We start from the raw sequence: 23,446 nt of genomic DNA on the forward strand, positions 1-23,446 counted from the left end.
CTTTTTTTTTTTTTTTTTAGCCTCCAGGGTTTACTTTGCAGCCTTTGCATCTTATCTTTGTTCTGTTTCCCACATAACTAAGGAACAAGAAACAATTTATTTAAATTTTTGTAATGTGCTCTCTATTCCTTTATGTTTTACGTGTCTTTAAAGTATGTTGTACATTCTTCTGTGTGGCTTCCCCCCCCGTCCCCCTTTAATATATTTTTTATAGCTTCATGTTGATTTTTATTGCTGATCGAGGATGCGGATGGGAGAGGGATAAGATCAACCTCATATTAAGACTGTATATCCTTCCTTTGGCAAAATGAAAAGCATCTAGTGATCTCAGAACTCATTTCTGTACAGATCTCCCTTTCCCTCACCTCCCATAATTCTTGGTGTATTTATATCTGTGTATTTATTCCTAGAGGAAGATAGAAAAGGACTAGGGAAGAGTTGCTGTGGGATGCAGTATGGACCCAGCAGGTTAGTTTGCTTCATCAGTCCCAGAAATTTTTCTAGTGATTTGCAACTACCAGCTTGCTTCAGCTCAGGGCACTTAAAAATATCCCTGATAATTAAAAAACATCTCTGTGTGTCTTATACAGATACACATATGAACACTTATATAAGAGTATATATTAATACTCGTTAAATTGTCCAGACAGCTTCTGAGTGAACATTCTTCTGTGAATTGCTTGCTTAGTATCATCAGTGCATTTAAAAAAAAAAAAAAAAGCATATGAAAAATGTTTTTTTGACTGTCATCGTCAAAACCAATCAAGTCCTCAGTTTATGTTGTCTCATTTACTCTCAGAATTATTCAATGCAATCAGCTGTTTCAGAGACTGCATATTTAAAATGAGAATCAAAAGGAAGTAAAGCATTTATCTGCCTAGAAATATGTGTTAAAGTTTTCTAGCATAGGTAGTAATTTACAGTACAACAGCTGGGCATATTCTGGATTCCTCTTTAGCCTCTTCTTTCAGGATTTCTTTGACAGATGGCACTCACAGATGGACATAACATTCTTAAGGAGCTTACTCTTTCTACTCCTTTACCCGCCAGTAACTCATGATACTATTAGAAATCTAAAAGCTTTGACATGAATTAGCCTTACTTAGCAGACTTTAATTTTTTAATCTTTAGAATATGCTTCAGGGTAGTGGTTGTGGAGTTCTTAATCTGTTTACTTAAGTTCTTAGAAGCCAAAATGGAATTCCAATAAAGTTGACATGGCAAATATACCGTCTTTTTTTTAATTGTCATGATAATATTTTTATTCCTATCTTTTGGAGGAAAAGTGTAGAATGATAGAAAAGAGTAGAGTTCAGCAACTCAGAAATAGCTCTGTCAACTGAAGTTCACAGAGTTCAACCAAGCTGCTTGGCATTTCATTGTAATGACATTGAAATCTTAAGTGAATAAACCTAATATTTAAAGTTGTGGGTGGTCAATGAAACTTGTTTCTACCACCATCAGTTTAAATCGGTTTGTTTTTTAGTAAGTGTTTTAAAGTATCATCTAATAGACTGCCACAAAAAAGAGCAGACTGTGTTCCAGATATTTGAATACACTTCCATGGTAGTTAAATTTGTCTGCCATGTACTTGGTGTTGTTTCTCAATATTCATGCAACTTTGGGCTTGAACTTGAAGGCCATTTTTCTCTCAAGTGTTGACTCAAATGGCTGTTTTCTCTGATGAATGTTGTTGGTGTGGAGTTTCTGTTGAGGAATGTGAAACTATAAGCAGAACGATCAGATCCAAAAAAAGCATTGTGACAGCTGGGCAGGTTAGAGAGGCGAAAACAGTGAGTGCCCTCAGCCAGGTCCTCCGCTGCATGTATTCGTAGCTTATTAGAAAACTGGAAGAGCACCAGATGGAGGTAGAGAAATGAAATCAAGTTTTTTGTTTTGTTTTCTAAATGCTGTGTAAATGAAAGGTTCCCAACTCTTCCTTCACAAATAGTACGTAGCCCACCGTGGCAAAACTTCTGGTTCACAGCCCATTTTCAACTGTTTTTTTTTCTTCAGGGCCTCTCTGGTGTAGGCTGCTTGCTAGGTGAGCAATCCACTCCTGCCATCACTTTTTTTCCCAGAGGCTACTTCATTTCAAGTTACTGTTGTATTTTCAGTGTGGGCACAGTTAATTAGTCACATAAAGGTGTAATTTAAACACCTATTTTGAACCCTCCTGCCTGCAAGTAGTTGGGTTCTGAAGAACCATCGATAAGCAAACAGTCCTGACTTAAATCCTCTTCTTTGGGATGTATTTATGTACTCTGTTCTAGTGCCTGTGTATTCCTAAGAATATTCTTTTGTAATAATAAAGAAGCATGCATATAGTTACTGCAAATTTAAAACAATTTACCTAAGGAAACATAGCGAGAAAAATAATCCGTGCACTGGAATATGAAGTTCAGATAAGTAGTCCAGGCCAGAATTGTGCCTAGTTTGCATCTTCAGCAAATTCCATATATATTTTACCACTTAAAAGTCTTACTATAAACCTTGCCCTGCTGCTTGATTTTTAAAAAAACTCTTGTCTTCCTTTGCTTGTTAAGTTCAAAATTGTTGTACGGTAAGTTTCAATATGGTTAACTAGGGAGTCAGGATGAGGATGGAGTCCTCGGTTAAGAAAAGCAAGAGACGTTAGGGGAAGCTATGACTGTAGCTGGGGCTCCTGATGTGAGAGGCAAACCGTATGATGAAGTTACATTTCAATAGAATAAACCAGCTAGCTGATCCTTTAACATTACCTGGCAGTAAGTGTAAACTCTTCTTGAAATTGGTACGTGATGCTGCTTTGGGGCAACAGAGCTATGGTGGTTACCATACTTCTGAGACACAAGGAGGAGACTTGTATGCTGTGCCCTGTTGTAGCCGCAGACTCGTGTGCTGAAGCTGTTCTTATGAGGAGATGAGGCTCCTCTGATAGCCAGGCCGTAAGACACAGAGAAAACCTGTGCGAAGGAGCGGTGGTGGGGATGGCTACTCATGTAGTGTTATCTAATAGCTTGAGGCCAATCTTGCCAGCATTTATTATCTCAACAGTGTCAGCAGTGTCAAAGACTCGCCTTGATTACCAAGCATGTGGGGATAAATAGGGGCTTTCTGTTTGTCAGACTTTAGAGCAGGAACAGGAAGTTTTTCATTTTTAACAAATTTTGTAAGCCTGACTACTACTAAATGTCAAGAAATGATCATGACAATTTTGTGGTTTTACCTGTCATATCCTTGTACAGTTGAGAGAGAGAGACTTTGCCAATTTTTGTTTTTTGAACTACAATTCCCAGTGCAAAAACAGGCACATTATAAATACTAAGGTTAAAGGCACATTCTGTCTTGAGCCACAAGAACTCAGAAGTATCTATGCTGCTACAACTGAATATATAGTATCTCGGTGTTACTGGAGTTCAGAATTAGATTTGGGGGAGCTTTGATACAGTATAACCAGAATGTTTTTACTGAAGAAAATTGAAAAGGCAGCTTTAATCATAATTTCAGAATCACAGGATGGTTGATGTTGGAAGGGACCTCTTGAGATCAACTACTCCAACTGTCCTGCTCAGAGCAGGGTCAATGAGAGCAGATTGACAAGTGCCATGTCCAGTTGGATTTTGAGTAGTCCTTTCAAATTAACCATAATTCTGGATTGACTTTGATCAATGAATGGTATAGTACCTCCAGAGCTTTAGAGTATTGTTCTGTAGTTACGTTACAACTTGTCTTGTTTCATGTACGAATATTTATCTCATTTCCTGAGCGTTGTCTCCTTCTTGAGTTTATACAAATTGCATTCAGTTAGTAGCAATTTTTACTAATTTCCTATGCTGATGTTTGGACTTCTCAAACCAAATACTTGTTTTCCAAATGGACTTTTGTTTCTAAAAAAATAAAAAACATGTTTGTTTTGTTTCTCCCATCTTTAGTTTGCACATCTTTCAAAACTTTTATGCTTGTGCCTCACATATATTGCATCCTGTGAGACCATCATAAATAGCTATTTGCAACTATTAAAATTACCTGAAAAGAAATACAGTACAAGGCTCTCATGTTTTTATGCATGAATTTTTACTCAACAATACTATTCTGTTCAAGATCAATGCCTTATTAAACATTCAAATGTTCAACTCTTTATGTGTGCCCAATTTTATATTTGAGTTCCTACAAGTTTTTTGGTCTCATATGAATAACGGGTAGGAGACAACCCTGAGGGAAGTTCCTAGTTTCTATATTCTTGCTCTACTCTAAGACGCCAGTTCATTTTGGGGGTTTTTCATTTGATTTTTGACGGTTCCAATGTTTGGTAGTCAGACTGGATATCGGACTTTCTGCTATGGACTTATCTATCCATGATTGTTTGCCATAAGGAATTGTCTTTCTGTTGATGTCTACAACTCTTCTATTTTTATTTCATAAGTGTTTAAAACGGCATCCATAAATCAGCATTGTAAGGTTTAATTTTAAATGGGTGTAAAATGACACAGTGTATTCCTGGTTTTAGTCTGTAAAACTGACAAGACAATAGAAATAATCCTTAGACATCACAAGTGACTTTGCCCTGACATCTCTTCAAAATACTGCATGAGGGGCCTAGCCTGGATGTGAGGGTTTTCTCCATAGATATCTGGTTCTGTCAGTTGATTAGCATTTTAGATGAAAAACAATAGCTACAGGGAGTATGTAGCTGCCAAGCACTTACCAAGAAGAATTTTTCAAATCACTCCTTGTACTTATTTTTTTAAAAGAAGGGGAAAAAATGGATATAAGCAGCTTGTAAAAATAATTATCCTTGTTTTAGAACTGTTATCATATTTGAGAGATCCATTATTTGAAAGCAAATACATATGCACAGAGGCCAAAGGGAGACATTTTTCTAAGGTAAATTAATTCTAGGACATTATAATATGTGGTGCAGCATATATAAGCCAGTAACTACACTCAGTTCAAGTGTTCAGGAATGAATATCAGTGCCTGAACAAACTCAAGATGTATATGTGTTGGCTGATGTACTCGTTCCCTGTTGTTTGTTATTATGTCCTTTATTAGCATTTGAAATTCATAAAGAACATTGGATACCATAAGGTAAATACTGTGTTGTGTCCAGAATACTTGTTTGAGTGGCAGAAATTAAATAGCGGTTTGGAACTGTAGAGAAAAGGACTGGGAGAGGACTTGGAGGGGTCAGCTAATACTTTGCTGCTGCTGCAAGGCAAGATCAAACTATAGCTAAACCACTCTTGACAGATGTTTATCTAACCAGTTCTTAAAAAAAATACAGTGATGAAGATGGTGAAATTTCCCTAAGCAATTTGTTCCAGTGTCCTACTGTCATTATTACGAAAGTGTTTTCTAATATCTCACCTAAGTAGCTTTCATTGGCGTTTAAATTCATTACTACTTGTGTTGCTCAGGCTCAATGTGGATAACAATTTGCGTCAGTCTTTTTTGCGTTGTATACTTCAAGTCTGTGGTGCAAGTTCTTTGCAGTAAAAGAGGAATGTAATTACTTTACTTTTAGTGGACACAGAAGTTGCTTCTCTCAATCTGGATTAGGGATTAAAAAATGCACTTTGGCAGAACGTATGGTCTGAAACTAAGTAAGTTTGGATTCAGTACCTAATTCTGTATGTGATGTAGCACATGTACTGCATCTAGTACATGAAACCTTGATTTCTGTATTGTCTTGCGTTTAGTTTTGTAATACTACTAAGAATAAAACTCGGTTACGATGTGTAACAGTATAAATATAAAATTGCACACACTGATAATAAATAATGACTATATCACAGATCTAGAATCTTTATTGTCTTGGTTTCATTGATGTTTCCTAGTAATTGATGGGAGTCTGTCCGCTGACTTTAATGAGATTTAGTTGAATCTCCTGCTGCTGAGAGTAGCGAGATTCTTTTAGTAGAGGTGAATTACTGGGTGTTCCTGGAACAATGCATACATAATGATCTATTATCAAGAGCTAATGACAAAACAAGGGAGTTTTACAGTATTAAGATACTGTTTAAGAAAAAAAAGGTTGAACCTCCTCATTGTAATTTTTAAGTAAGATTATTTATAGCATTTATTTTTCCACATAGTTGCTTTGCTTATTAAGGCCTAAATCCTAAAGTGTTTAGTCTTTGACTATTCCTATTGACTTCGAGGCTATATGCAAGGCTACTATGTCTTTTTCAGTTGCAAGCTTTAGTTTGTCAGCTTTATATGAAGCAGATTTTTTTTAATATATAAACATGATGCAACTGTGTTTGGGTGCTATTTAAACAATAAGGTTGTGATCAAAGTTATTGAAATAATTTTGAATTCAATTGAAATATGCACTTTTTGGATTCCACCCAAAAGTGGAGGAGTGTCTGTTTAGGAGGAGGCACCGTAGAGTCTTGATAAGAGGCACGGTTAATGAGGTGCAACACATTCCAGTTTTCTCATGCTGCTATCTTGTGCAGCCTATCGTATTGGGATTACTAAAGAATAACTGCCGACTGTCCAAATCTAATTTGGCTCATTGCACATCGGTCTTTCTGCCAGATGGAGCCTATTTCTAGTTTTTCCTCACTAGAATTCAGATAAACTTTAGTTGGCAGAGTATGGCAACTTTGATATAACCCAGTACAGTGTAATGGAAAATAGAAATAAACTCCTGGACATCAATGCCCGTAGGTTTCACTGTGAAAAAAAATGCATCAATTGACTAACATTCTTGATGGAAGTTCACCAGCTGTTTCACTCTGCATATCTTAAGCGGGCTGTCAGTATGGCATCGCTGAATACCTTAATAAAAACTTCACAGGCACCAAATTTTCTCCTTTCATTGGAATGCTGCCAAAACCAAATGTCTTCATTTTTTATCATGGATGTAGCATTGCTGTGTGACGAGGAGTGTGGAAGAAAAGTCTGCATGAAACAACAGAAGGGAGTGAAATAAACAGTTTGCCAAACTTCTGTCCTGACTAAGGATAATCCTGTGTTCTGAAGGAATTTTGGATAAAAAGTCCAGGCATTCTGGCAGTAAGATCTTGGTTATGGTTTTTTTTAGAGTAGGTAACTTGGCAAAGGATAACATTTCTTGTTGTAAGAGTGGATAATTGTAACCATCGATGTCTGCTTTTAACCTTTTGATTTATATTTTTGGGGAATGCTCTTGCATGTATAATGAGAAAATAATGTGCTGTGAAATCCTCAATTAGTAATAAGTTGTCTGGATCAGTTTCTCTGTGCCAGCAGTTACACCTGAAATGAATTTATTTTTCTCATCTGCTGGTATTTTAGTTTGCATTGGTAGCATTAAAAAAAATACTACATGTCTTGGGGAGTGTGACCTGTTCAGGAAAATTAATTAATTTCCATGCTTTTCTAATGTTAACATTAGAAATAAAAATTTGTTCTCCAGATTATCCCTGTCTTATCCAGTGGGCTAAAATAAACTGGTAGCTCAGCTATCAAATTGGTCCTTGGATTTCAGACAGGTCGATTTCTTTCTTCAGGCTCAGCTCACGTTGCAGTTGTTGAATTTAGAACCACATCAGCCCTTTTATTGTCATTTCAGTTCTGCTGCTTTTTTTAAGAGCTCGACTGTGCACATCAGGACAGCCCATTAGCATCTGAAATGTTTATTCCAATGAGGGCATATTGAGAGGTGTCCCCTTGCATCATCTGGCCACCTTTTATTGATATTACTTAGAGAGAGGGAGACTCACCTTTTCCTCCATTTCTGCCTGATCATTTTTGTTTTGAAAAAAAGAATAAATACATTACAAATGAATAACCAAAGTGAGCATGTTCTGCATCATAACTGTATAGTTACCAAGAAGAGGAATCCCTACTGGTCACAAACTCTGTAACGCCAGAAGGGTTTTTATCGCGTAAACTTAAATATGTGGGCCTGTGAGTTGGTCCATTGGCACAATCTTTGGTAGTGTCTGACACGACTGCTGCTTAATCATTGTATTACAGTTCTTGCATTAAATGTCACTCTATTTTTGATGTAGCTTCCTTTCTGTTTGTCCGGTCCCCTGCCTCCATGAGGCTGTCCATGAAACAAAATAAGATACTTCTGGAACCTGCCGCTTCCTGAGCTGTAGACGTGAGGAACTTCACGTGGTCTTGCAAATAACTGAATAACATTGATTCGATGATTCAACAAATGACATAGATGATCCTCAGGAACAGGTATACTTTGAAACCATAAGATGGTCAGATAATTCAAGTTGGAAGGAACTTAAGGAGGTTGTCTAGTCCAAATTTCAGTATGCAAGACCTCACGATTCCTGAAATTCCGTTTAGTATCAGAAATGAGTCCAGGAAAAAAAAATACATTTACATGTATTAAAAAGTGTTTTTAGTTTGTTTTACAGCTGGAATGTGCTATGGATTTAGCACGTCTCAGAGGGAATACTTTTTCTTGAGTCTTACTGAACAAATGAAATTCTACTCTGGCTCATTAACAGAGAAATCAAAATGAATGGCAATAATCCAGATGTCTGCTGTAGTCCCATTTCAGAATGTTGTTTATATTAACACAGTTAGTATGTAAAATGTTTGGGGTTTAATTATGGCTTAAGAAAGTAAACTGTTTTAAAGAGAGGTGAGTGAAGTCATCCAGGTAAACATGCCAATCTGAAGAACAGCTCCCCAGATTAAACCAAGAAGCATTATGAAAAACGATTGATTAAAGATTTTTCAAATTGTTTTCATAAGCCTCCACACTCATTTTCTGTGCAAGTGAAGTTTCCAGTATCACAGAGACTGTTTATTCTTATAGCATTCTCCAGATGAACAGAAGCAAATAACGGAAGTCTGCAAAATAAATGCAAAGAGCATCACTTTATCCAAGCTGCTGTGCAGTGCTCATTTTCTCCTACAATCAAGGCCAATGCAGCTCAGAAAAACAGAAGGCACTCCTATATTCTGTGTCGGAGTCATGGTTTAAATGGACATATGTGTGTTTAAAGAACTTTATTCAGTCCAGACTTTTAGCTCCTTTGATGCTGGTATATCGCTCATTCAAAAAAAAGCAGAACAGCAGTCTTTGCTTAGTTCACATCCTCAGGTGGCAATGCTACAAAAAAGTCGATTTAAGGAAGATTTTTATTTCTTTGGATATGCTGGATACCCATGTCCCCTTAATTCACTGTGGAGTACATTGGAAGAACCTGTACAAGCTTGATTTGTACCAGGTCTAACTCTGGCAACCTGTACCCATTACACATTGGACTTCCCACAGAAGCCTGCTCTCAAGAGTAGGGCTGAACCGTCTGGGACTTGGTAGAACTCAGGGTCTCCAGAGGGCACAGTGGTGTCAGAACAATTCCCCCAATTCAGTACTTGTTCCTACTATAAATCTGGTTCATAAAATGGCTTCCAAATGCTTATACTTCTCGAAACTGAATTATTATTTCATATTTCAAGTGAGCAGACCTTTATCTTTTATTATAGTGAACTAATTGCAGGGTTATTAGAATATTAGTGCTCCAGAGCCGTCTAGCCAGATGATATTAGTTGCTTGGCTGAGCACCGGTGTTATCATTGAGTGATGGTGAAATGGTTTGCCCACAATCACCCAGTAACTCTTATCTATAGAGGTTCAGCCCAGTGGTCTATTCACTAAACCCTATAACTTTTCATTATTTGCTCATTACTTTGCCAGATTTTAGCTACTTGGTCTGGAATTTTCCTTCCTTAGTATCTTTCTGAAGCAGTAAGTGCCATCTCTTTCCAGGAACAAGATCAAGAAACATGCATTGCTTTTCCTATATAGATTTTAAATGAATAAAATAATTCTTACAAGCCCCGTGAGAAATTCTGCTCTGGGATATGGAGGCATTGTTGAAATCCAGGAGAGAATCTTCCTTGAGTCATGGATGTACTTTCATTCTTCTGCCCCCCACCTAGATATTTGCAGGTTATAATTTCCCCCCCCCCCCAGTATGCCAGTTGTTATGAGTTTCGAACAACCATATGCAGAGTTTGCTCCGTAACTGCTTTTTCAGTTTTCTTATGCTGTAGTTTGCAGTTTCAGAGCTGTAAGAATGAAGGGACTTGCCCTGCAATTTTGGGAGATGTTAGTAAATAGACACTAGAGATGGTGTGGAGGCTCTTTGTTGTTAACAGCACTCTTCCTTTTGGTGCCAAAGATTCCTGTGCAACAGAACAAAAATTAGACCTAAGGAAGGAGGATAGTAAGGATTAGAGGAATAGGAAGCCAGTGGGAATGGGAAGGGAATCTGGGAAGTGACTATGGGGAAATACTGACTGCTGAGAGCTGAGATGGGAGGAAAAAAAACATTAGGTAAATGGTGTACGTGCAGGGAGACTAGGACTTCGGACTTGATAGGCCATGGAGGATTTGACATCTCAACTTTTGAGGTGAGTCTAGGAGGCAGGGGATGATAGGAATAAAACTGCAGCCGAGATGGAAGCATGGGAAGAGGAAACAAGTACAGTGAAGAAACCGGGAATGTGGAGTGGGTGTGAAGAGGGAAGACCATGCTCTGTTTAGAACAGGAGAAGAATCGGTTCTGATCACTAAAGGAGAGTCACCAAATGTCACTCAAAACAAAAACCTGGAACAAAACTAATAATTCTTATGGAATCTAACAACTGCAGGCTCAGTAGAGATGCGGGTTTTATGACACGTTATTTTTCCCCATAATCACCACCTTCGAACTCTTCAGTTACACTGGCAATAATTACTCCCCTTCCTTGTTCCCCCTTGGGGCTCATAATTTTCTTTGCTTTCCCTTTGCTTATAGCCCACTCTGCTCTGCAGGTGCCAGCAATTCTTGTCTTTCAAACTGTCTTTTATTAACGTAGTTCAGTTGAATTCAGAACAGTTGTTCATAACCCATACCTTCTGTTACAAGAGCTGAAAAGAATTTGTATGCATTAAGTTGGTCTCTTTTTTTTCCTCAACTATAAAAATTGTTCTTACGAAGTTATTACTGAGCCTTACAAACTTCGCTTTGCAAGTAATCCTTGTTCCTTTGAGTGCTTTCAGTGGTGTTTGCAGGTTTGTTTTTGCACAGTGTTGACAGCAGAGTGAGATTTTTCATGTTTTCTGCTGTTTTGTGAGATTGAGTGGGGGAGGTTGGTATGATGATGATGATGATTATTATTATTATTATTTCTCTTGGGAATATATTAAAAGATAAAACATGGGTAAATGGAGCCTCAAGGGTGACTCATGTTTTTGTTTAGCTTGAACTAGGTCCAGCTTCTAAGAGGAACTTGATTTTTAGGTGCGTGTTTTTGCAAAGTGTTTTAAACTGAAGTTATAATTCCAGAGGTCTCAATAGCATGTGTTTGTTTTTGTTTAGGAACATGTGTAAGGAATGTTTTTTGTGGGTGAATGTAAAATAAATAAAAGTGTCTCAATCTGGAGGTTGCAGTTCTTCGGCATATTCAGTGTCAGCAAAAATGAAGTGGAAGAATGTTATTTAGAGAATGGACTCGGTTAATTTTTATAATTTACTTTCTAAAGAATTGTCTTTATGCTCAGTTGCGAGAAGCAAAAGTAGGATTTCTTAAGTAGTGTTTGCTTTTTACTTTGTAAATGTTTCTGCATGTTTGGAAGGTGGCTAAAATTTGTTTTCAGCATGGGCCATTGCCTGCTTGCCTTTGGGTAACACAAATTCAGAAAGTACTTTTCTTCAAAACAACATACTGTTACTATATTAATTGTCACAGAGTGTATAACAGTGCAACACCTTTGTGCCATTGATTCTATAATGTTATTCAAGGTGGTGGTGTAATTTTTTTTCCATTATAAATTCTCAATAAACATCATTTATAACTCAGTTTTTATTAAAAAACAGAAAAACCTGACAAAACCTTGCTCTCATGTGCAGTATGAGTATCTTAGCTTGTGAACATTTTGAAATTTGTCTGCAAAGCAATTGATGACATTCATTTACAATTTGTTAGGGGAATGAAGCAAAGGCAGGGCTTCACTTGTTTTTTGTTTGTTTTAGGGGATTTGATCTTATGTCTTATAAATGACTGTTCACTGAGAAAGGTTAGAGTAAGAATGTAGTAATGTCATGTATTTAAAAAATGTAGCTTAATGTGTATTTCTAATAACTGTACTTTAATGAAAAGGAATTTCAGCATTTGAACCCAGTTTGCAAGTTGAACAATAAATGCACCGCTGGTAATTTAGAGAGCATAGATGCTTTCATCCTAGTCAGCTCCATACTGGGGGCATACACTTTATCTGTATTTCAGTATACTTAGGTATCTGTAAAACATGAGACAAAAAAAAAAGAGTCAAATTTTCAAAATAAGAAGTGTTTATTATGTTGCCTGCTTAGAACGATTTTTCCGTGTGTATCACGACCTGAATGAGACAGCTGCAGAATTTGGCCAAGCAGAGCTGCAGCAATGTGTGCAATGGCTTTGCTGGTCATTTCAGCAGAAGTATGACAGGCGTACATAGTGAGCTGAAATGTACATGAGAGAAAAATGTTGATGAAAGACACTAAATTTAAAAATGTGTTAGTTATTTTAGGGCTTCAGTGACCTTCATTGTATAGTAAAACTTAGAGATGGTTTTACAGCTCCAGTATAAATGTGCATCTTTCACTTGAGAGTTCTTCACTAAAATTCTTTAGATGATTTAAAAGTTTTATGTACGAAAGTTCAGAGCGAGTAAGATTCTCGTTTCTACCTGTGAGAGATGAGAGGAATTTGACCACACAATTCTTACTAATATTCACAGGCATTATATGATTTGATCCACAGCCCCTGTCATGAAATGTCCTTGGTGCGAATTTCATCATATGATGAGTGATTGTGTTCTGTCTACTGATCTGTTGCTGGTTTTGAATGATAAGGGTGTTGCAGAGTTAATGCTTGGACTATATGTTATACAATATATTTTTATACTGATTCTGAAATGTGTTTTATTTGCAGGGATATTAAACCAGACAACATTTTGATGGATATGAATGGACATATTCGATTAGCAGATTTTGGTTCTTGTCTGAAACTGATGGAAGATGGAACGGTAAATTAGAAAGAATGATATATTCCTAAACACCTTTTCTTTAGTCCTTTGCTAGCTACTAAAATTGTGCTAATAAAGAGAAGAGGTGCCTTATGTCAAATGAAAGGGAATTGTAATGGTATTGGTATGTAACTAACCTCTGTTCAAAATTACTGCACTTTGCTTGGATTTACTGTATATTAAAAGCTTTTTAGATGCATATAGTCAAGTCATGAATAAAGAAAGTGAAGCTGCACTATCAGTACTGAGTAGGTATTTGTTGATGAACTATGAATCTCTCACTTTTGAGCTCTGAGCTCTAATCTTTATTGAAAATGTAAGCTTTAGTATAAGCAGGATGAGATACAATTAGCATATCATCGTATTTTAGTAGTATATTTAAACTTGCAGAGTATATAGTAGGTGTGACTAGAATGTAATTCCAGTGTGTTAATCGTGTCCCAGGGTGTTGCAAAGTATTTGAGTTAATATATGTGATTACCTGGTCTATAATGACTTAATAACAACTCTAAGCCTAAGAACTGACAGTTTTGTTCTTTCTCTCTTATTAAATATTTGTAAGAGTTGAGCAAAAGTATGTTATTGGGATGCCTATTAATGTAGTACCTTGGATGCTTACGTATTTCTTTATGAATTTAGAAGCCTTTTTTTATAACCAGAACACTAGGCTAAATTTATATACACGTGCACAGTGCCACTAACAGCAGTGTCTGTAATGATGGAAGTTGATTTTAGTCCTGGAAATGTAACTTCTACAGGTCCAGTCTTCAGTGGCAGTTGGAACACCAGACTACATCTCTCCAGAAATCTTGCAGGCCATGGAAGATGGAAAAGGGAAGTATGGGCCCGAGTGTGACTGGTGGTCCCTAGGCGTTTGCATGTATGAAATGCTTTATGGAGAAACGCCCTTTTATGCTGAGTCCTTGGTGGAGACCTATGGGAAAATAATGAACCACAAAGTTAGTGCACTTTCTCTTTCTGTCTCTCTCTAAGCTAATTTTTAATAAGTAATAGGGTAACTTGGAGGCTTATTTAAAAGTGAGTTTTTATTTACGAATTATGTTAATGTTCATAAACGTAGAACAAAAAATATGTTTCCATATAGTAAGTTTATGGTTATGGATCGCAGATGGCTTTGCTTTAGGATAAAGCAGTTCAAAACTAAAAATCTGGATTTGGAAACATGGCTGTTAGTTCATTCTGTGGAGTAAATCTTGGCTACGTTACATCAGTTCTTTTGCGGTACTTTCTTGTGGCGGGATCCGTTGGTTGGCTTATGCAGAAGATTCTTAAATGTTCTTCCACATGGAGGTGGCTGCAGAATTCAGCAGTGTAAGAGAAATGTAAATAAGGAAGAAAAACTAGGAGACAAAAAAAATTTCAATAGTTTCTATCCTTTGGGGAAGTCTTTTTCCTAGAAACCTTACTGCATATGTTTAAGAACTGGAGTATTTGCACATTTCTTTTTCTACATAATAGTTTTCACTAAGAAGGGTTATTTTTCCAAGTTTGTCTTGGTAATAAACTATTTTCTCTTATTTTATTCTTTAAGGAGAGGTTTCAGTTTCCTGCTCAAGTGACAGATGTCTCTGAAAGTGCAAAGGACCTCATCCGAAGGCTCATTTGTAGCAGAGAGCATCGACTTGGACAAAATGGGATAGAAGACTTTAAGAACCATCCTTTTTTTGCTGGGATTGATTGGGACAACATTAGAAACTGTGAGGCACCTTACATCCCAGAAGTCAGCAGCCCCACTGATACATCAAACTTTGATGTGGATGATGATTGCTTAAAAAATTCTGTAAGTATAGAATTAACATATTGACAAATCTGCTTTTGTAGTATACTTTACAACAAAGTGTACGTAAATGGCAGTTTATTTCAGTGTGTTCACTGTGTTGTGCATAAACAACAAAGTGCTGCTTTGAAGAACTGTGGGGGGAATACATTTGTAGTTTGGAGACTGTTCCTCCAGACGTATATGTGTAAGGATAACTTCAGTTCAATTTTGTAAAGTCATTGTAAATTTACACATGTTTAACTAATACATACATCTGTTATTTGCAGTAACAAGGTCTTATAAAAAATACTATATTTGCATGTAGATAGCCTGCAAGACGCAGTATTTCTAGCAGAGCATTGTTGAGACTTGTACTAAGTTTGCATAATGCATTTTATTGTAGTGCTCTACTCTAATTGCTTGTATCTCTGTCAGATTCCATTCAGTTCATTCCCACTAAATTTTTTCCAGCTTGTTTTCTGACTTGAGTTGAGTTTGGGGAAATTTAGGAGAAATGTTACAGCCATTTCTTCAGCAACAATCTTAGTGAGAGAGAAAGGATTTTGCTTTTGCTTAAAAACCTTTGCAACTATTGATTTTTAACAACCTTAGTGTTTCTGTGCTTTTGAAGAGGACCTTTGACAGATGATAGAGGTCTTAGCGTCAGAGGAATGCCTTGTGTTGTCTCCTTGGAAATACTTTTTTTTTTTTTTTTTTTGGTGTTTGTTGAAAGATGCAGAAACCTGCTGTTTACATGTGAGGTGAAGCATTTTCACTGTTTTTGCTTTTGTTTTCTGAGCTGCCTGTGCATCTCAGTTCCACTGAGCTTCCTGGACCTGCAGATAAGCGATAGGCAACATGAATTCACAGAATCATAGAATACCAGGTTGGAAGGGACCTCAAGGATCTGGTCCAACCTTTCTAGCACAATCTAGACGAGATGGCCTAGCACCACGTCCAGCTGAGTCTTAAACATGTTCAGCGTAGCGGAGTCAACCACTTCCCTGGGGAGATTATTCCAATGATCGAGTGTTCTCGTTGTGAAAAATTTACCTCTCGTGTCCAATCGGAATCTCCCTGGGAGTAACTTGTACCCATTACCCCTGGTCCTCACCATGTGACTCCTTGTAAAAAGGGAGTCTCCATCTTCTTTGTAGCTCCCCTTTCAGTACTGGTACGTGGTGATGAGATCACCTCTAAGCCTCCTTTTCTCCAGGCTGAACAAACCCAGCTCTCTCAGCCTATCCTCATAGGGCAGCTTCCCAGACCCTTGATCATCTTGGTGGCCCTTCTCTGGACCCCCTCCGGCCTGTCCACATCTTTTTTGTATAACGGGGACCAGAACTGTACACAGTATTCCAGGTGTGGCCTGACAAGGGCTGAGTAGAGTGGGATAATGACTTCTTTGTCTCTGCTGGTGATGCCCTTTTTGAATTGATATAGGCAGGATGATGATTATTATTATTTGCGTTCCCTTTCTTTCAACTACACAGTAAAACATGGAAAACGCTTTGACTTGATGAAATCCGGTGGTAGACATATGTGGTGTGGAGCATTAGGAAAAATTATATATGTAATAATGAAATTCAAACAGTATGTTAAAAGTACACATAAACACAAAGGGCAAAACAGTGGTGTTAGGCAGCCTAAGTTCTGCAGGTTTTTCGCTTTTAACTGTTTGGTTTAGTAGCTTACTGATAGGCATGATAGACATAGATTCAGTTATAGTTCTGTCAGTATGATAAAACTCGAATCTATGCAATATGAAAATGAAATACAAAGGAGAAGTAAAGAATTCTACTTTTCCTAACCATAATGTGTAATGATTGATATTTTTATTATCAATTAGTGGAAAGTTAAGGCTTTGTAATTTGGTCTTGTCCTTAGTTTCCAAAATGCCCAACAGTGTAGACTTGATGTACTTACACAATCTAGCCATGACATTGGTGTTGCTTTTTATTCTGGGAACTCTTTTTCGATGTTAAGATTTTTGTCTGCTAAAAGGTCAAGGTTGTGATGTAACATAGCTGACGCCACCACTGAAAAGGTAATTTTGGATTTCTTTTGAATACAGGCTCGTTCTTTCCTGCTGAGTTTTACATGGAAAAATGTACAACTGGTTCCTTTCTTCTTTTTTTTTCCCTTTTTGTTTGGAAAAAATCATTATGTTAACTTTTTTTTTAAATTTTGAATCTTTTAGCACTTTCAGGGTGATAATCTTTATCTTAGGGATATTCATTTGATGACTGCTAAGGCCTTCTCTAGTATAGCAACATAAACCTTGCATCTTGAGTTAAACAGGAAACTTTTAACAGGATATTTAAGAATATTAGAACTTATAATGCTTCGAATAAGATAGCAACAGGGTTATTTTAGCCTGAGGAGAAGCTCAAAGATTTGTCTTGGTTTGTGGCTCTTTGTCTGGCAGAAAGAAGGAGCCATGAAGGAAGAAATTGTCAAAGCACTAATGGGATTAGAAAACCCTGTTGTATTACTTCTTTCTAGTAAACGTCTGAGTATTGTTCTCCCCAAATAGAGATAGCCCGCTCAGAAGTGAGGTTGGTAAATCTACAGGCAGGAAGCCCTGCTGACTTAGTAGCAGAGAGGAGCATAGAAGGGAATAAAAGGTGATACTCTTTCTGCTGAGAGCTTCTTGGAAAAAAGAAGGAATAAATTGGCTTTTAATATGTGTAATATTCTGCTTTCCTCCAATGATAGCCTATTTAATTAGAAAAGCATTTTTATGCCAGCATGCTGTATTTTTGTATATTGCATGCTATTATAAATAGATTTAGGTGAAGCTGTTTCATATTTGGGCTGTAGATCAGAATGACTGTGAATATAGTTAATACGATATTATCACTAACACTTCACGTATGATTAGACTCGAAAATCTTTTTATTTTAAGTCCAGTAGGATATTACTTACTCAACTGTCCTATTATTTTCTAGGAAACAATGCCTCCACCATCACACACTGCGTTTTCTGGCCATCATTTACCATTTGTGGGTTTCACATATACAAGTAGCTGGTAAGTTAAGGTTCCAAAATTGTCTACAGGATAGTTACATACCATCTTAAGTTTCTGTCTCTGAAACCATCTGCAAACAGATACCAAAGAATGTGGTTTATTGAGGAAATTACTAGGCCATAATCTAAAATGCTGTCTGTCCAAAAGAATGAGCTCTCTGCAGGTAAAATTTACATGAATTTAAAGGTCAGGACCTGTGTTCAGAGGAGTTTTGTTGAGAAAGGTGGTTTTCAGACAATGTATGAAGTTAACTGCATATGACAAAGTTAACACCAGATGTGTGGACCCAGAGAGAAAGTAGCTTATTAGACTTTAAATCCAGTTTTATTTCTAGTCCTTTGACACTTTTGTAAGTCTGAATGGAAATTTAAAACAAACAAACAACCAAACAACAACAACAAACCAAAAAAACCCCCCACACTTTTATTAGTATTTGGTATTAATGTGGTATTTGTCATGTTCATCTCTACTGCTAAATTAAACGGTAACAAGGAAGTCCATGTATGCTCCCTGATCATTTATGAAAATAAATAAAGAAAGAATGTTTACAACCACTGAAAAACCAGGCCTATGTTTCTGCAAACACATGTGCTTAAGGCTGGTTATGTGACATGTCCTGTAGACTTCAAAAGGATTGCTTGCATAAGTAGTAGTATGTGTACTTGAGTATCCACAGAATCAGGGCCACAGCATTGCTGATAGGTACGTGCCCTAGTTGTCATGTGATAATTTCACACCATTTGTTGCTATTGTTGTTTTTAAAGTATAAGGGAAACTTGATTAATTATTTTAAAATAACTGTTATTGTAATCTTACTAACTATCTAGATTGTTGGGTTTTGCTATCTGGCTAAAGTAGACTGTCCATAATGATCATTTTTAATCAGGAGTTCGTTCACTTCTATGTAACAAAAAATGCATTGAGGAGATCAGTCATGCCAGGTAAAAATGAATTCAATTTTTGATGAGCACATACGAACAAGATGATATTTAACTGTATAATAAATTACATAGTAATTAACAGTTTAAACAACTATTTATTGGTTGATACAATTTTTTAAAAATTCTTTTAAACACAGCCTGTTGTAAAATCCAATACTGTTTAATTTTTTCCCCCAGTGTGCTTTCAGACCGCAGCTGTCTAAGACTGACAGCTGGGCCACCCTCCATGGATCTTGATGCCAGCATTCAAAGAACTTTGGAGGACAGTTTAGCAACAGAAGCTTATGAGAGGAGAATAAGACGTCTAGAACAGGAAAAGCTTGAACTTAGTAGAAAACTGCAAGGTATAGTCATTCTATCACCTTTTTGACTTGGATTAGCTTGCAGCTTTGTAAGGTATGGTTTATACTGTTGGAAAAAATAAATACACCTCCTGGAGTGCTTTCTAGAAGAAAAGAATTATCTTCATTATTTCTGTTAACAAATTATACTTCTGTTACTCTGAAATATCCCATGTATGCAACTTCTTATAACATGCTAACTTTGTTTGCACCATGCCTTGGTTACTATGATATAAAGATTTCATTCTTAAAACTTCGAAGAACTTAGTTTGTCCAGCTGAGAATTACTGAAAAATTGGCACTTAGTAGTGGGAAATTATAAATTGGAGAATACTCAGTGGGGGGGCTTTTTGGCATGTCTTAATTTATCAGTGATATCTTTTTGACCTCCTCAGATGTCAGGCATGTAATTTATCCCCTCTCTTCCATCTTTTTCTAGAGTCCACCCAGACAGTCCAGGCTCTGCAGTATTCAACAGTGGATGGCCCACTAACAGCAAGCAAAGATTTAGAAATTAAAAGTTTGAAGGAAGAAATTGAAAAGTTGAAGAAACAGGTAACAGGTATGTTATAAATATTAATGTAAAAACTGTAGCAGGAAACAATATTTTGACAAGATTTTTTCTCGTAATGTTAGTTTTACTTTGCTTTCTAAAAGAGTTTTCCAGTCTATTTTTACTTCTCATTTTACCCTTCGCTCTTCATTGGTAGCTCAACGTTTTCTACAAATTCAACTTCATATTCAGTACCAGTAATTCCAGTTGCAAGGAAGAAGGAAGATTTCAATGACTTCTGCTATTATTATTAGTGGTAAAGTTCCACTAGTTTTAAATTATGCTGTTGCTGATTTACGTGGATATGTATCAGGCTCTACCTGAGAGTCTGTGAAACCATGACCAATTTCCTTAGTACTACCTTTTTTTTTCTTTTTCTCCTTTCCTTCGTCCTGCAATGTGTACTGCAAGAGCAGATGGATCCCTTGTTTGGTTATTTTTGGCAGTATCAAAAGTCACTGCAGTCCTTTCAGAAGTCATAGTCACTGTAGCATACCTTAGCCTTCCTTGCTTTATACACCTCTGCACTCCGGTATGCAGGTACGTAGGTAGTAAACTGGAGGGAAGGAAGGTGTTCTTTCTTGTTTACGCGAGTAAACATGAGGGATGAAGACTTTAGCCTAGCAGTTTCAATAGTCTTAAAAATATTTGATGGAAGGGTGATTTGTTATGATTTAAGCATCAATTGATATTTTTCATTATCTAATTTTCTGTTGAATTTTCCTTGAAAGGGCCGAATTTGTGAGATGTGATTACAATTTTGATTATATTTTCTTTGAAACCACAGAGGTTTATAGTGGGCTGTTGCATAATGTGTTGTAACTGGATGTGGAGTAAAAGCTAGTTCAAACTGGAGATGTGGTTTTCTGAGTATTTTCTTGGAACAGTACTTTTTAAAAAGTGTGAGTTATCTGGGATGTGGGCTGTGTGCGTGAAACTACAGTGACACTGAGTTTTCCAAGTGGCAGGGAGCAGTGAAGGGTGTTTTCCATGAGACAGGACACTATGGGCTATAAGGCTGCAGTTCCATGAGCAGCAGAACTGACCAGACAAAATTCTGCCATCAAAACGGGTCCTGCTCACAGCTGTGTGGCGCCTCCTCTCTTTGTGCATGCCCCAGACTCTCTCTTGAGTTTAATTCACGCAATTAAACAAGGAAAGACCTATCTAGATATAGAGAATTCAATCAACTCATGATCTGGTAAATCAGCACAAGGTGGGCGATAGGAGCATACAAGAAAAAGGAGATGAGAGAGGGGAAGAACCACCTCTCAGCTCTGCTGTCAATGAGCTATCATTTCTTACAAAACAAAACATTTCTTTCCATTTAATTTTTTTGCTTCTGAGAGTTCATGAAGATTTTATGGTAACTAAAAATTTGGCTATCAAGTATCTCAGTAATTTAAGTTTGAAAAGCGTTTTTGAAATCTGTGCAAAGAAAGAGCTGAATTTCTTTAATTAATGTCATACTGCCTTTCTTTAGAACTCCCAAACTAGTCAGAAAGCAAAGATCTACATAGCCCAGTATCCTGTGTCTTTACAGAGGCTACTGGAGACATTCAGGGAAAGATTCAAAGAAATTCAATATATCCAAATCCATCTTTTTCCAGCCTTACTCTCCCAGATTCTGGCAATTCATGTTTTAAGAAACTTCCAGAGGGAGAGCTTGTATTGCACCACCATGTTCAGTATAGCTATTAATGAACCAATTTGCTGTCTGCTTAGCTGGTATCTTTTTAGCCTACTTTAAAGGCTAGCTACTAATACTAATATTCAGTATTCTTGATTTGATGCTCTGAATTAAGTTAAAGGGAATTTTCTCTCATAGTGATTCATAGCATAGGACTTCTGCTATCCCGCTCCATAACGGTTTCTTCAAAATAGGATCTTGAGAGCAGAGACAGCTTCAAAGAGAAGGAAAGGAAGTACAGCAAGGTGGTTTTTATTTAGGAAAATTAACAAGATTGATAGAGACTGTTAGGTATCAGGACTAGAACCGTAGAAACAGGGAGGACAAATCTGATTCCTCTTGTCAATCCAAATAGGAAAATGTCTGCATTTTACGTGAGAGAAAAATCAGACACAAGTAGTGGTGGATGGATCTCTATTGTATGTCCACATCTTACCTGTGGCAAGGGAAAAAAAACAGCAAGAAAGGTTAGAGGAAAATACAAAAAAGATTTGTTCTGGTTTGTATTTGTGAAAAGACTTCATTCGGTTCCTGACAGTGTCAGGAATGCCAGCAGCGACACCCACAGAAAGAATAACTTGAACTTAACTTCCAGACATTTTATTTGGTGTGTTTAGACTCTGCTGCTACGTTATGGGGCAGAAGCACGCTATGTATGAACTGCAGACTGCAGCACATAGATTACATGCTGTTAAAATTGTGTAGTCTGAAAAAAGTCTGTTATACAGTTGGACAGCTGCTCTGGTATGATGCAGCAGTTTTGTATTGTACCAGAAGCATTATTTTTGGATGTGAACATGGCTTAACTAGCTCAGGGAGGATCACTCTGGTTTGAGTGATGCCATGTTGGCGCTGTGTCAGGACAAAGGTTTTTGTGAAGTTTCTTTCCAGCCAATGTCTCTCCACTTGCTGCTGTAATGAGGAAGAAGACAACACGATCAGAAACGTCTGTTCCGCAGCAATCCTCAGCTCTGTTTTTGGCTCTTTGGGACAACTGAAAAGCAACATCTACAAGAACAGCTTTTGAATGGAACCAGCCCTTCATAGAAAAGCATCAGGATCAGCTTTAAATTACATTTTATTCTTGACTATTGATCTGCAACTTGGATTTTAGTTCATTGCTGAAGCTATTACTCTCTTCCTTTGGTAATGAAGGAAAAAAAAAAAAAGGTGTGGGAACCTTTTAGGTGTGTAATATTGAGAAGGTTTTCCCTTAAGTATCCATTAAGAATTTTCTGCTTCACGCCACATTTGTATTTGTATATTTATTCTTAGATACAATATGTGCTTTTGTTTTTTGGGTTGTAAGTGAATAATATGATCAAATGAGGAAGATGTAGAGTTGCCTAATCCATCCCCAGTCACCACATAACTTTCCCAGTATATACTTGAATGCCTTGTCTGGTCCAGTCAATACAGCCATTAGTTAGAAGACACTTATTTATGCCTTGAGTTGTAACTAATACAAGCTAATTTGATAAAACTGGGAAAAGAGAATGTTGTATTTTGCTAGATTTTATGGGGGTTTTTTGTGAGATAGATTTTAAAACTAAATTAGTGACAGAATACAGGCACAAACCAAATGATGGTCATGTCTGAATGCTTCCAAATTTAGGGGAGCTAGTTCCAAGTTTTCTGGGTGGCCTTTAAAATATCTAAATTTCCAAATCTACATCTGATGAGCTTTAAAGAAGGTTCAGTTCAGGTGCAGAGCTGAACTTTATCCTTTGGGGCTCATCTCTTGGGCAATTAAAAGTAATGTAATAACGTCCTACAGTGAGCGTTTGCATATATTAGCTAAAATGTTAGCAACATCTAGGGTGATTAGATGCAAAATTACCATTGACTACACGTATGTCACAACTAGTTTTTGGTTATATTCTTTAACCTGTTTTACTGCCCCTTCTGGAGCTGTAAGAGTAAACACCTGTTAAAAAAAGGTACTCAAAAATGAACATGAAATTGTGTCAAATTCAGGAGTGTCACCAGGGGGACCTTAGAAAAATACATTTTTCTTGACTGTCTAGTTTTCCAGGAAATGACAAGCTAGCATATGCTTTCAATTTTTGAGGTCAAAGTTATAATTTTTGTTCGCTAAGTTACATAGGAG

The 23,446-nt window shown here is 37.0% G+C and overlaps 1 protein-coding gene across 1 annotated transcript in view; it reads left to right on the plus strand.

Annotated features, from left to right (window-relative positions):
• CDC42BPA (CDC42 binding protein kinase alpha) overlaps positions 1-23,446 on the plus strand; it is a gene marked incomplete at both ends in the record, with an annotated part of 187,707 nt that overhangs the window by 95,609 nt on the left and 68,652 nt on the right. The window contains 6 exons of the mRNA XM_082307118.1: positions 12,907-13,000; positions 13,759-13,959; positions 14,553-14,801; positions 17,732-17,811; positions 18,930-19,096; positions 19,533-19,655. Coding sequence (XP_082163244.1) covers positions 12,907-13,000; positions 13,759-13,959; positions 14,553-14,801; positions 17,732-17,811; positions 18,930-19,096; positions 19,533-19,655 — 914 coding nt within the window. The remainder of the gene's footprint in view (positions 1-12,906; positions 13,001-13,758; positions 13,960-14,552; positions 14,802-17,731; positions 17,812-18,929; positions 19,097-19,532; positions 19,656-23,446) is intronic.

Source organism: Platalea leucorodia (assembly GCF_965183815.1).
Source record: "Platalea leucorodia genome assembly, chromosome: 3".
Lineage (NCBI taxonomy): Eukaryota > Metazoa > Chordata > Aves > Pelecaniformes > Threskiornithidae > Platalea > Platalea leucorodia.